This window comes from Vulpes lagopus, chromosome 1 (assembly GCF_018345385.1).
Source record: "Vulpes lagopus strain Blue_001 chromosome 1, ASM1834538v1, whole genome shotgun sequence".
In the NCBI taxonomy this organism is placed as follows: Eukaryota; Metazoa; Chordata; class Mammalia; order Carnivora; family Canidae; genus Vulpes; species Vulpes lagopus.
This window is the reverse complement of record NC_054824.1, coordinates 172,218,814-172,232,045: the sequence shown is the minus strand read 5'-3', so window position 1 is coordinate 172,232,045 and position 13,232 is coordinate 172,218,814. Positions and strand designations below refer to the sequence as shown.

Below are 13,232 nucleotides of genomic sequence, written 5' to 3'. Positions count from 1 at the left end.
TGTATTTTTAATTCTTACCTTAATTTCTCAGTTTATGTACCAACTTCTAGATAAAACCTTCTAAGCATACAAGTCACCAAAAATGATTTCTTGTTAAACAAGTCAGTATATGTAGTGTAGAAGCATTTGCCTCTTTGCAAAACCCTATGCTTATTAATCAGTCTTTTCTGTCCATCTGCAGTATAAATGAAACATATCCGATCAAGGCTAGAGCAACTGTCTGTGAGTTAAAAGATTTGTTCCTTTTTGGTTTCTATAGTTCCAAACACAGATTCTAATAGCACTGGCTCTTCCTTTCTTGTTTTCCATTTTCTCTTGCAAGTGCAAACAACCTGGGGCAGCCTGGATGGCTCAGCGGTTTAGCGCCACCTTTGGCCCAGGGCCTGATCCTGGAGACCTGGGATGGAGTCCCATGTCAGACTCCTTGCATGGAGCCTGCTTCTCCCTCTGCCTGAGTCTCTGCCTCTGTGTGTGTGTGTGTCTCTCATGAATAAATAAATAAAAATCTAAAAAAAAAAAAAAAAAAAAAAAAGCAAACAACCTGTACTCAATCCTACCACCAGACTGACATGTGATTTTAGCTCATAACATAAGCCCTGTGCCCTGGGGTCCTGCAATAGGAGTTCTGTGCTGAATAACAATACTAATAAAAGTTAACAGTTACATAGTAACTTATTTTGTGCCAGATACTGTTCTAGGATGCCTGCATTCATATAATCTACATAAGTGTCATATGAGAAAGGTAATATAATTACCTCCGTTTTGCAAATAAAGTAACATGTCCAAGTTCATAGTTAATAGATGGTGGAAGCAACATTTGAATGCTGGCAGTTTGGCTTCATAATTTTTTTATATTTAATTAGTCTCACATTGTATCTCCTCTAGTACACTACAGAACAATTAACCAGCTTCATTTTTTTTAAAGATTTTATTTATTTATTCATAGAGACAGAGAGAGAGAGAGAGAGAGAGAGGCAGAGACACAGGCAGAGGGAGAAGCAGGCATCATACAGAGAGCCTGATGTGGGACTCATCCAGGGTCTCCAGGATCACGCCCTAGGCTGCAGGTGGCACTAAACCGCTGCGCCACCGGGGCTGCCCATTAACCAGCTTCATAATGAAAAATTGGTGTCAGGAGGCACCTGGGTGGCTCAGTCGGTTAAATGGCGGACGCTCTACTTCAGCTCAGGTAGGCTTAGGGGTGTGAGTCTGAGCCTCCCATTGAGCCCTGGGTTGGCCTCTGCGCTTACCAGAGTCTGCTTATCCCTCTCCCTGCACCTCCCCCTACTCTCTCTCTAAAATAAGTAAAATCTTTAAAAAATTAGTGTCAGGGCTCTAGAATATTAACACAGAGATCTGTACCTATGACATTTTATTGTCACTTTCTGTAACAGAGTAGAAATAAGGGTCAGAACCAAAACAGGCTCAGAATTGGCCCCAGTGGCCCTCAAGCACATTTACAATAAAACAAAAATGGGTCAAACTTACTACCTTCAATGCACATTAGTAAAGCTGCCACAACAATGGAGCCCAAGCCATATTAAATGAGTTTATTAGATACTGATTTTCCTGATATTTAAGAATATTTTTAAAAACTAGAGGTCTATATAATAAAATATCCAAAACAGGCCTTTAAAATACTTTTGTAGGGGCTCCTGGGTGGCACATTCGGTTAAGTGTCTGACTCTTGGTTTTGGCTCAGGTCATGATCTTGGGATTGGGAGATCAAACCCCGGTCAGGCTCCATGGTAAGCATGGAAACTGCCTGGGATTCCTTCCCTCTTATTCTGTCTCTCCTGCTCATGTTCTCTCTCTTTCTCAAGTAAGTAAATAAATACAGAATATTTTTCAAGTGTTCTTTTTAAAAACAATGGTTCTACAGAAGAAAACTTCTCTTTTCACCTAGTTTACCACTTAATATTTCTAAAACTCTGAAATCTACTATCACTTTCACCTCAGTTGAACATAATTCTGCCAAGAAACTGCAATTAACATAAGTTAGAGCACAACTTCCTCTTGGAAAAATAAAACACCAGGTATATTTCACCTGAATACAAGCAGAATTTGATTACATAAACTCCAAAAAATGGCCTATTTTCTTTGTTGCAACTGTATTCTTATACTTCAGAAACAACAGGGATCACACGTGATCCTTTATTGAAATAATCCATTTAAATTTAGAATAATTTTTATCACGATCTAGCTTATTACAGTGGAATTCAGTTTAATCACAAAATGATTTATCAAATAGAAGAAAATGACCAAATGCTATGATTTCTGATGGGCTATCAGTAATGGCAAATTTAATGTTTGTAATACTTAAAATGCTTTCAGTGGCTCACATTCATGTTTCCTACTGTTTCATATCTTACTAATATGTTCCAGAATACATAAGAAGACTAAAATTTAGATGACTTAAAAAAATAAGTCGAGGACTAATCAGGTTTGTCCCTAGCAGAGTTCATATTTCACTGGCTTAACCAAAAATATTCATTGAACATACTGTAGACGCCAAAAATATCAAGAACATACTATTCAAAAGTGAAGCTGGGAAGCACAAATACCCACAATGTTGTCCAACAGACTCAAAATAAATGTGTTGAGTTGAATTAAAAACTGTATTTTATGAAAATAAGCTATATTATTTTGTTATTGTTTCTTATGATCCAAATCCTAAATGTTGATTTAAGTCTAAGAGTGAATTCTTTAGGAACTGGGTGGTGGATAAGCAGATAGGTTACCTCTTCCAGTATACTTTAAGTTCTGCCTTAGGAGTATTCCAATTATCTAGATACCTACTCTCACTTCAACTTGGAGTAATGTTCCATAGAGCTACTGTAATCATCACGTCATTGGGCATTCCAAAAGAAACTGTATTCAGCATGTTATCTGGAAAGTACTAGAGTTTGGGAGCCCTTAAGGAAACTGGTACACAAAATGAAAATCAATACTGTTTATAGATAATTGATATTGTTAGAAAGTTAAATATCATGATTTTTAAAAAGTCAAGAAACAATCCCAATGTATTTTGCTAGGAAAAGAAAATAGCCTATACATTTTTTAAAACTGCTTAAGAAAACAGGTGAGAATGGGTACTACTACAGGGAAACCAAACCAGTATTCTTTGTTTTATGATAGGAACACTAGACTAAATCTATGTGAGCAACAATCGCTAAACTATCAGTTCTCTGAGGGAAGAGACACAGATACCTCCCAAGTTCTGAGTACTTTTATTAGATATCTATTCAGTTCTAGGAACTTCCTCAGATACTGAGAATACAGAGATGGATAAAATATGATCCTTGGCCTAAAAATTTAGTGGAAAGGATATAGTTTCTTTTAAAACTTATAACAAAACCATGTGAGAAACAGAGAAGGAATGAAAGGATATAGTTTCTTTTAAAACTTATAACAAAACCATGTGAGAAACAGAGAAGGAATACCTAACTTCCCCTTCTAATACACAGAAAAATGATTCTAAACGTTTACTGACTTGATTTCAACATTTAATAAACTTTGATTAGTAGGATTAAAATTCTACAATGCCATTTATAGCAGACTCTAAAGATAGAATATACAAATCAAGAACCCTAAAACAGGGACATCTGGGTGGCTTAGTGGCTGAGTGTCTGCCTTTTGGCTCCAGGCATGATCCTGGATTCCCAGGATCGAGTCCCACACGGGATCCCCGCACGGAGCCTGCCTCTCCCTCTGCCTATGCCTCTGCCTCTCTCTCTCTCTCTCTCTCTGTCTCATGAATGGATAGATTTTAAAACTCTAGGAAAAAAACAACAACCCTGGTTTAAAAACAAAAAAGAACCCCAAAATACTTTCTGAATATTTAAGGGTTAAGGAGAATGGGGGTGTTAAACTCTGAAAAATGTTTTTTAATCTATGTTTCCTCAAAACTATATGAGCTCCTCAGAGTTCTCAAGCTCCCTAAAAGGGATCACAGTGGCAAATGTATTCCAGATCAGCCTTAAAAGGTATTTTTATTCCTCTCAATTTTCATTGGCCTTTCGCTACCTACCTCAAATAAAAAGTCTGTAAAAATGATATGCTTGCTATGTAAACAGATTCAAGACAGGATCCTTAGTATTAAATGACTAGTCAGTAACTGGAAACTCTGAGCATTTAAAGTTTTTGATTCATAGTGGTAGCAAACTTTCCTCCTAGAATGCTACGTGGGAGTTCTATCATTACATCTTCATGTGGCAGATAATGTCAGCAAAATCATCTGCAAGAGTGGAGCATACCTATACCCAATATTCTCTTTACTGTATAAAGATAGATATTTTCTTTCAATAAATTTAGGTGAACCCAATTTTCGACTTAAAAATTACTGCTCATTTATTTCATGTTATTACGTAAGAAAAGTAACAAAGTTCAGGTTACTCAAAAAGGGTAACAGCATCAGAGATTCCTCCTGCAGTTTGTTTGTAAGGTAAAAATCTTAGAAGAATGTGTCACATGACTTTAAACATGACAAAATCCTTCTGATTTTCATACAGTGCTGAAAGAAAAAAAATTATCCAAGAAATTTTATACATAACACATAAAGTGTAAGATCCTTGTTAAATAATGCAAGATGGCCATTAAGAATTTCTTTACACTGTGGTTTAGAAAAACCCCACATAGCATAAATGTTACCATTTTAACCATTTCTAAGTGTACAATTCAGTAATGTTAAGTACATTCACATTGTTGTACAGCCAATCCTCAGAAATTTTTATCTTGCAAAACTGAAACTCTACACCTTTTAAATAACAAATCCCACTTCCCACTTCCTCCAGCTCCTGACAACCACCATTCTACTTTTTGTTTCTACGAATTTGACTACTCATGATACCTCCATATAAGAGGAATCATACTGTATTTATCTTTTTGTGAATGGCCTATTTCAGCTAGAATTATGTGCCTAAGGTTCATCCATATTCTATAGCCTGTGTCAGAATTTCTTCCCTTTTTGAAGCGGAATAATATTCTATCCTAAGTATCTACCACATTTTGTTTATCCATTCATTTGTCAATGGATGTTTGGGTGGCTTCCACTTCTTGGGTATTGTGAACAGTGCTGCTATGAATATGGGTGTACAAAGAGGTCTTTGAGATCCTGTTTTCAATTCTTTTGGATTTAAAACAGAGGTAGAATTGCTGGATCATATAGCTATTCTTTGTTTAAGAATCTCCAAAATATTCTCTTTAGTGTGACATTTTATACTCAAAATGATTTTTAGTTCTTATTTTTTAAAATATTGTATTTATTTATTCATGACAGACACACAGAGAGAGGCCAAGACATAGGCAGAGGGAGAGGCAGGCTCCCTATAGGGAGCCTGATGTGGGACTCGATCCCAGGACCCCAGAATCACGACCCGAGCCAAAGGCAGATACTCAACCACTGAGCTACCCAGGTAGCCTCAAAATGGTTTTTAATCTTTATAAGAAATAATAATAATTTCATAATGACAACAAAAAATTTAAAACTTTTTTTTCTAAAAAAGAACATAAACATTTTTTAGAAATTGTATGAGCTTAATGGGACTGAATCACCACTTTCCCTTACATACTTCAGATTGCAACCATACTAAAAAAAGAATAATAATAATAATAATGGCATTTTTATCAGTATTGTGAATAAACTTGAACACAAATATATACACACACAAAGAAAAAATGGTATTTTAAGGAAAACTAATAAGATCAACAATGAAAACCCACAGCTTTAGATTGTGTAAGACACAAAACCTTGCCCTACCAACTACTTACGTGGTGGGAAAAGTTACTACCTAGCACTGATTCAGAGGTATATTTCAAAGATAATTTACCTAAAAAATTCTTTCCTGCTATCTATTATACTACTAGAGATACCACCAAATTAGTTTCATATTAAGATAAAGGTCTTTTACAAATGGAAGTTTTCAGGATTAAAAATTAAGACACATGTACACACACATATAGATGTATGTATCTCTATTATCAAAGACCAGAAGAGAAATTACCTGATGATTTCTTCATGATACAGAGAACTAACAACAGGCCCACCAAAACCGGTATTTGCTTCTTTTCCTTTCTTCTCTGGTGACTGTAGGGGGAAAGAAGGTGAAAAAAAGATATATGGATTAAGGCAGTGTGTATTTAAAAGCGTTACAAAACACTACTTTGCTAAGGAATACTAAAGATTTGAGGTCCATCATTTCTCTAAGGCTCTAGTAACAATTTCAAGATAGTCTCCAAAAGGCAAGATGACCCACAGGTCATCAGAGTAATGGAATAAGTTACCCACCAGAAAATCAAGGTCATTCCACTACCGTGCTCTCAAGCCACCTAAAGCCTATCATTCCCTGATTATAAAATGCTAGCTTTGTTTACTGTGGAAAATACTGATGCTCAATGTAGAAAAATGAAAATGAAAATACCATATGTGAATATGATCATGAAAATCCTATCTAACAAAATCAAAGTTTCCAAGTTAAAAAAAAAAAAACTAAACTGTAATACACTCCAAACCCAACCATAAAGAAAAATAAATTAAATAAATAGAAAATAAAAATAAAAATAAACTTTTTTTTTTTAAGATTATTTTTTTTTTATTTTTATTTATTTATGATAGTCACAGAGAGATAGAGAGAGTGGCAGAGACACAGGCAGAGGGAGAAGCAGGCTCCATGCACCGGGAGCCCGACGTGGGATTCGATCCCGGGTCTCCAGAATCGCGCCCTGGGCCAAAGGCAGGCGCCAAACCGCTGCGCCACCCAGGGATCCCAAAAATAAACCTTTTTAGGTAGCAAGAAGAGAGAAGATGGAAGAGAGAAGAAAGGAAGTTATGATCTAATACATTCTTTTATTTTAAGATTTTATTGATTCATGACAGACACACAGAGAGAGAAAGAGAGGCAGAGACACAGGCAGAGAGAAAAGCAGGCTCCACACAGGGAGACCGACGTGGGACTCGATCCCAGATCCCCAGGATCACACCCCGGGCTGAAGGCGGCGCTAAACCGCTGGGCAACCGGGCTGCCCCAGGAAGTTAGGATCTACAGTAAATGAAAAAAGAAGCAAATTGTTAGGGAAAAACTTTCCAAAATCAAATTCAATAGGTCTTGACCCTCGGGATCCCTGGGTGGCGCAGGGGTTTGGCGCCTGCCTTTGGCCCAGGGCGCGATCCTGGAGACCCGGGATCGAATCCCACATTGGGCTCCCGGTGCATGGAGCCTGCTTCTCCCTCTGCCTATGTCTCTGCCTCTCTCTCTCTCTCTCTCTCTCTCTCTCTCTCTCTCTGTGACTATCATGGATAAATAAAAAAAATTTTTTTTTTAAAATAGGTCTTGACCCTCAATATTCTCAAAAAGCACAAAATTAAGATTAAATTTAGAAATAAGACTCTTCTAAAACATAACATGGAAGAAGTAAACTTGAATGTTATTACTATAACCTAAAAGGTTCAAACTGCAACCTCCGCAAAAGCCCATATCTCCTGCAACAATGACAGTTTTTAGGTCAGGGCACCCCACAAAAAATCAAAATTCTGAACATAAATATCTTAGAATCAAAACTAATGCTTTTATTGTTCAATTTGACTAATTAGTTTTACTTAAGAAAAATACAGGCAGTCCTCATATACCTGGGTTTTCTTCTTTCCTGTTCTTTAAAGAAGGAGTTTTTGTTTTATTATTGTTACTTTTTTGTGTTACTTTTGCTTTGCCAACCACTGGGAAAAGGAAAATGATCCTATAGACAGCATATTCTATGAGTTCCTAACATCATGGACAACTTAAGTTTTGAGAAAGGGTGGAAACTTTTGAAATGCATCAATACAGTTATGAGTTTATGACAGAAACAAAGTTACAAAGTCATAAACAACTACTGTCATGATTAAATGACTAAGTACAGTACTCCATGCTGGCAAATAAGAAGCACCAAGTAAATGCCAGATCCCTCTCTTCCCTGAGGACCGTTCTTAGAGAATAAATGCTGCAAAGAATTTTCAGGATAGACAATATCTTCTTTATACTAAAAAAGCCACAACCAAAGGGAGAACTTATTAATCTAATTGTGTTCTAAATACATATTCCCTTAGTATGATAAAGTTGAAACATACCTGGTATTTAAGACATGCTAAATGTCTAATAAAACTGAAAAGAGAAAACTGTGCTGCAAGTACAGCTTCCTGACCAAGAACTGATTCCAAGATAACACAGGGGAAAATCAAGATGACCCTGGATTTGGCAATGACTTTTTAAAATACAACACCAAGGGGCGCCTGGGTGGCTCAGCTGGTTGAGCATCCAACTCTTGGTTTGGGCTCAGGTCATGATTTCACCAGTGGCGAGATGAAGTCCCTCTATCAGATTCCTCACTTAGTGAGGAGTCTGCTTGAGGTTCTTTCTCTTCCTCTCCCTATGCCTCTCCCTGATGCAGTTACACTTGCGCTCTCTCTCTCTAAAACAAATAAATCTTAACAAAAAAAACACTAGAGGCATGATCATGAGAGAAAAAAACTGATGTCTTTATTAAAATTAAAAATGTCTGTTTTCTGTGTTTTTTTTTTTTAAAGATTTTATTTATTTATTCTTGAGAGATAGAAGGAGAGACAGAGCCAGAGACACAGGCAGAGGGAGAAGCAGGCTCCATGCACCGGGAGCCCGACGTGGGATTCGATCCCGGGTCTCCAGGATCGCGCCCCGGGCCAAAGGCAGGCGCCAAACCGCTGCGCCACCCAGGGATCCCTAAAAATGTCTGTTTTCTGAAAGATACTGTTAAAAGAATGACAAACCACAAACTGAGAGGAAAAAGTCTTTGCAAAACGGCTATCTGATGAAAGACTGGCACACAAAATATATTTTTTTAAATCCTCTTAAAACTTGGGACGCCTGGGTGGCTCAGTGGTTGAGCGTCTGCCTTCAGCTCAGAGCATGATCCCAGAGCCCTGGGATCAAGTACCATATCAGGCTCCCTAAAAAGAGCCCCATTCTCCCTCTGCCTGTGTCTCACCTCTCTGTGTGTCTTATGAACAAATAAATCCTTTTAAAATTTTAAAAAAATAAAATCCTCTTAAAACTCAACAATAAGAAAAAAAAAAATTAAAGGCTAATATCCCTAATGAACATAGATACAAAAATCCTCAAAAGAAAAATGAGCAAAACTAAATTCAACAAAATATTAAAAGATCACATATCATGATCAAGTGAGATTTATTTCAGGGATACAAGGAGGTTCAACATTCACAAATCAATTAACATGATGCAGCACCACATTAATAAACTGAAGGATAAAAATCATATGATCATCTTAATAGAAGTAGAAAAAGCATTTGACAAAATTCAACATCCATTCATGACAAAAATTCTCAACAATGTGAGTATAGAGGAAACATAACTCAATATAATAAAGGGCATATAGGACAAACCCACAGCTAACATCATACTTGATTGTCAAAAGCTCAAGGCTTTTCCTCTAAGATGAAGAACAAGACAAGAATGACCACTTTCATCACTTTTATTCAACATAGCATAAATAATGCAATTTTAAACATGGGCAAAAGATCTGAACACACAGCTCATCAAAGAAGATACACAGATGGCATATAAGCAAATAAAAAGATGTCAAACATCATACATTGTTAGGGAAGTGCAAATTAAAACAATGAGATATTACAACACACCTCTAGAATGGCTAAAATACAAAGACTGACAATACCCAATGCTGGTAAAAAATGTGAAAGCACCAGGAACTTTCAATTGTTGCTGGATGAAATGTAAAATGGAATCACCACTTTGGAAGATGGTTTGGCAGTTCTTCTAAAAGTAAACATATATATATATATATAATCCAGCAATCTTGCTTCTAGGTATTTACCTCCCAAAATTGAAAATTTATATCCACAAAACATCAATATTTAGTTTTTTTTTTTGTAACTGGCAAAACCTAGAAGCAACAAAAATATCCTTCAATAGGTGAACAGATAAACAGATAAACTGTGGTAATCTATATAACAGAATATTTTCTGATAAAAAGAAATGAGCTGTTCTATATTAACTAAGAAAAATAATAGTAAACAACTAAAATCATTAATTAAAAAGGAGACTTTACAATTGATACCACAGAATTTTGAAAAAGATTTTAAGAGACTATTATGAACAACTGTACGCCAACAAGTTGAATAACCTAGAGAAAATGCATAAATTCCTGGACATATACAACCTATCATGATACAATTATGAACAAAAAATGTGAAGAGACCTATAATCATTAAGGAGATTAGTCAGAAACTTAAAATCTCCCAATGAAGAAAAGCCCAGGACCAGAAGACTTCACTAAGGAATTTTAACAAATATTTAAAGAATTAACAGAAATCCTTTTCAGACTCTACCAAAAAACTGAAGAGGAGGCAACAAACCTAATCTCATAAAACGTTGATACCAAAGACAGACACAGAAACTAGAAGAAAATTATAGAGTAATATGTGAGGAATACTGATGAAAAAATTCTCAACTAAATACTAGCTAACTGAATACAACAGTACATTAAAAGGATTATATACCATGACCAAGTAGGATTTGTTCTTCTGAACATAAGGATGGTATGGTTCAACGTATGAAAATTGATCAGTGGAATACACAACATTAACAAAATGAAGAAAAACTAAGTGATCATCTCAACCGGTACAGAAAAAAGTATTTGACAAAATTCAACACCCTCTCATGATAAAAAAAAAAAAAAAAAAAAAAAAAAAAAACTCAGTAAACTAGAAATAGAAGGAAATTATTTCAATACAATAAAGCCAAATACAAAAAGCCCATAGCTAACTTCATATTCAATAGTAAAAAAACTGAAAGCTTTTTCTCACAGATTAGCAACAAGGCAAAGATGCCTACTCATAATATTTCTGGAAGCCCAGAAGTACTGAAGTCCTAAATAGCCAAAACAATTAGGCAGAATTAAAAAAAAAAAAAGTATGCAAATTGGAAAAGAAGTAGTAAAATTATCCCCATTCACAGACATGATATTATATGCAGAAAACCCTAAAGATCCCCTCCACATACACATATATAGATATACAAGAAACTGATAGAACTAATGAACAAATACAGCAAAGTTGCAGGATACAAAATTAACACACTAAAATCATGTAGTGTCTAAGAGAGGCAGAAATAAGTAAGTTTTCTAATATTAAGTGATCAGTGTTATGGAAAAAGAATAAATGTGAGGAAGAAAACTGTAATTTTAGGGCCTCACCAAAAAGGCCATTTGAATAAAGACAAGGGAAGTAAAGTGAGCCTTGCATATATCTGGGGGAGACTTGGATATATAGGAAACAGCTAGTACAAAGGCCCTATGGTGAGGGTATGCTTAGAATGTTAGAGAACTTAAGTACTTTGCTGAAGGCTAATTAATGTATTTTAGGGGGCAAGACTAGAGGCAAGAACACAAGGTTGTTCACAAGACAATCAAAGTTTCTGTTGGTGTCATTCACTGAAGCTCTTAACGTGAGTGAAACAGGCAATTTAGAAGAATACCTGCAATCCGCTTGGCAATTATTAGCCATGAAAAAGCACACTAGTAATTCAGAGTTATATGTATTTTGAAAATGGATGAATACAGTTCTCTTTTTTATTTAATTAATAGCCTTTATTTTTTAGAGCAGTTTCAGGTTATAAAATACTGAGTGAAAAGTATGTAAGCTAAAGTTCTCATATGCTTACCTCCCCCAAACTTTCTATTATTAACATCTTGCATTACATGAGGTACATGTTATTAATTAAGGTCCATAGTTTATAGTAGGGCTCATTCTTTGTGTTGTATCTGAGTTTTGACAAATGTATAATGACATGTATTCACCATTACAGTATCATTGAGAAATACTTTCATTGCCCTAAAAATCTGGTACTTCACCTATTTATCCCTCACTCCCACAGAAACTCTGGCAAATACTGATCTTTCCATGGTTTCCATATTATCTTTCCCAGAGTATCATATAGTTGGATCATATAGTATATAATCTTTCAGATTGGTTTCTTTCACTTAGCACTATGTAATTAAGGTTCCTCCATGTCATTTCTTGATTTGATAGCTCATTTCTTTTTTAAATTTTTAATTGTTATAAATACACACACACACACACACACACACACACACACACACAATTTACCACTGTAACCATTTTTAAGTATATAGTTCAGTAGTGTTAATTATGTTCAATCTTCCCTGGCTCAAAACACAAGATTTTTCTCCAATCTTCTTCCTAAGAGCATGGTGGGACTCTGGGCAAAATTAATAGAAATAGGGAGCCCTCCTAAGACTGGGCCCCAGGAGTTTTTAACTCCCAAGCTTATCCACTTGGCCTCCAGGAATCTTTTACCATTTAAGCCAGTTAGTTTATAGCTCAAAGTGCTTCTGCTTCCAATAAGTTGATTTCAGGTGTGATTCTCTGTATTCATCTGTCTTTCCAGTTTGACAAGTAGCTTCCTCATAATCTCAAATCTCAGAAGGATCCAAGGATAGTTCTTGATTTTTAGTTTGGTCAGATTTTTGTTGCTGTTGAAGACAGGAGTGATGATTTCCATGTTCTTTACATGCAGAGCTAACACTGGAAGTTTGATTTTCTTTTGAAGATATTTTAAAATACAAAAACGTCTTTTATATTTACCCATATATATTCAGCGCTTCTAGTTTCTCTTCATTCTTTTATGTAGGTCCAAATTTCCATTTAATATATATTTCCTCTTACCTAAAGAAGTTCCTTTAGTATTTATTTTAGTGCAGATCAGTCAGCAATGGATTATCTCTGCTTCTATCTGTGGAAAAAGTATTTATTTTACCCTCCTTTTTTTTTGTATTAACATATTCACATAACAAAATTAACTATTTTAAAGCATACAATTGAGTGGCATTTAGTACATTCACAATGTTGTACAAGTACTACCTCTATTTAGTCTCCAAACATTTTCATCATTCCAAAAGAAAATCTTAAACCCATTGCAGTCACTCCATTGCTCCTTCTCTCTAAAACCCTGGCAATCACCAATCTATTTTCTGTTTCCATGGATTCACCCATTCTGGGTATTTCATACAAATGGAATCATTCATTATGTGACCTTTGATGTCTGGCTTCTTTCACTTAGCATATTTTTGAGGTTCGTCTACATGTTAGAAAGTATCATTCATGTACTTCATTCCTTTCTATGGTTGAGTAATATTCTACTGTATGTATATAACCTCATTTTGTTTAT

The 13,232-nt window shown here is 35.5% G+C and overlaps 1 protein-coding gene across 3 annotated transcripts in view; it reads right to left on the bottom strand.

Annotated features, from left to right (window-relative positions):
* Window positions 1-13,232, bottom strand: part of ACBD6 (acyl-CoA binding domain containing 6) — a 214,402-nt gene that overhangs the window by 129,961 nt on the left and 71,209 nt on the right. For all 3 annotated transcript variants that reach the window (XM_041756213.1, XM_041756193.1, XM_041756202.1), the window contains exon 4: window positions 6,003-6,085. In XM_041756213.1, coding sequence (XP_041612147.1) covers window positions 6,003-6,085 — 83 coding nt within the window. The remainder of the gene's footprint in view (window positions 1-6,002; window positions 6,086-13,232) is intronic.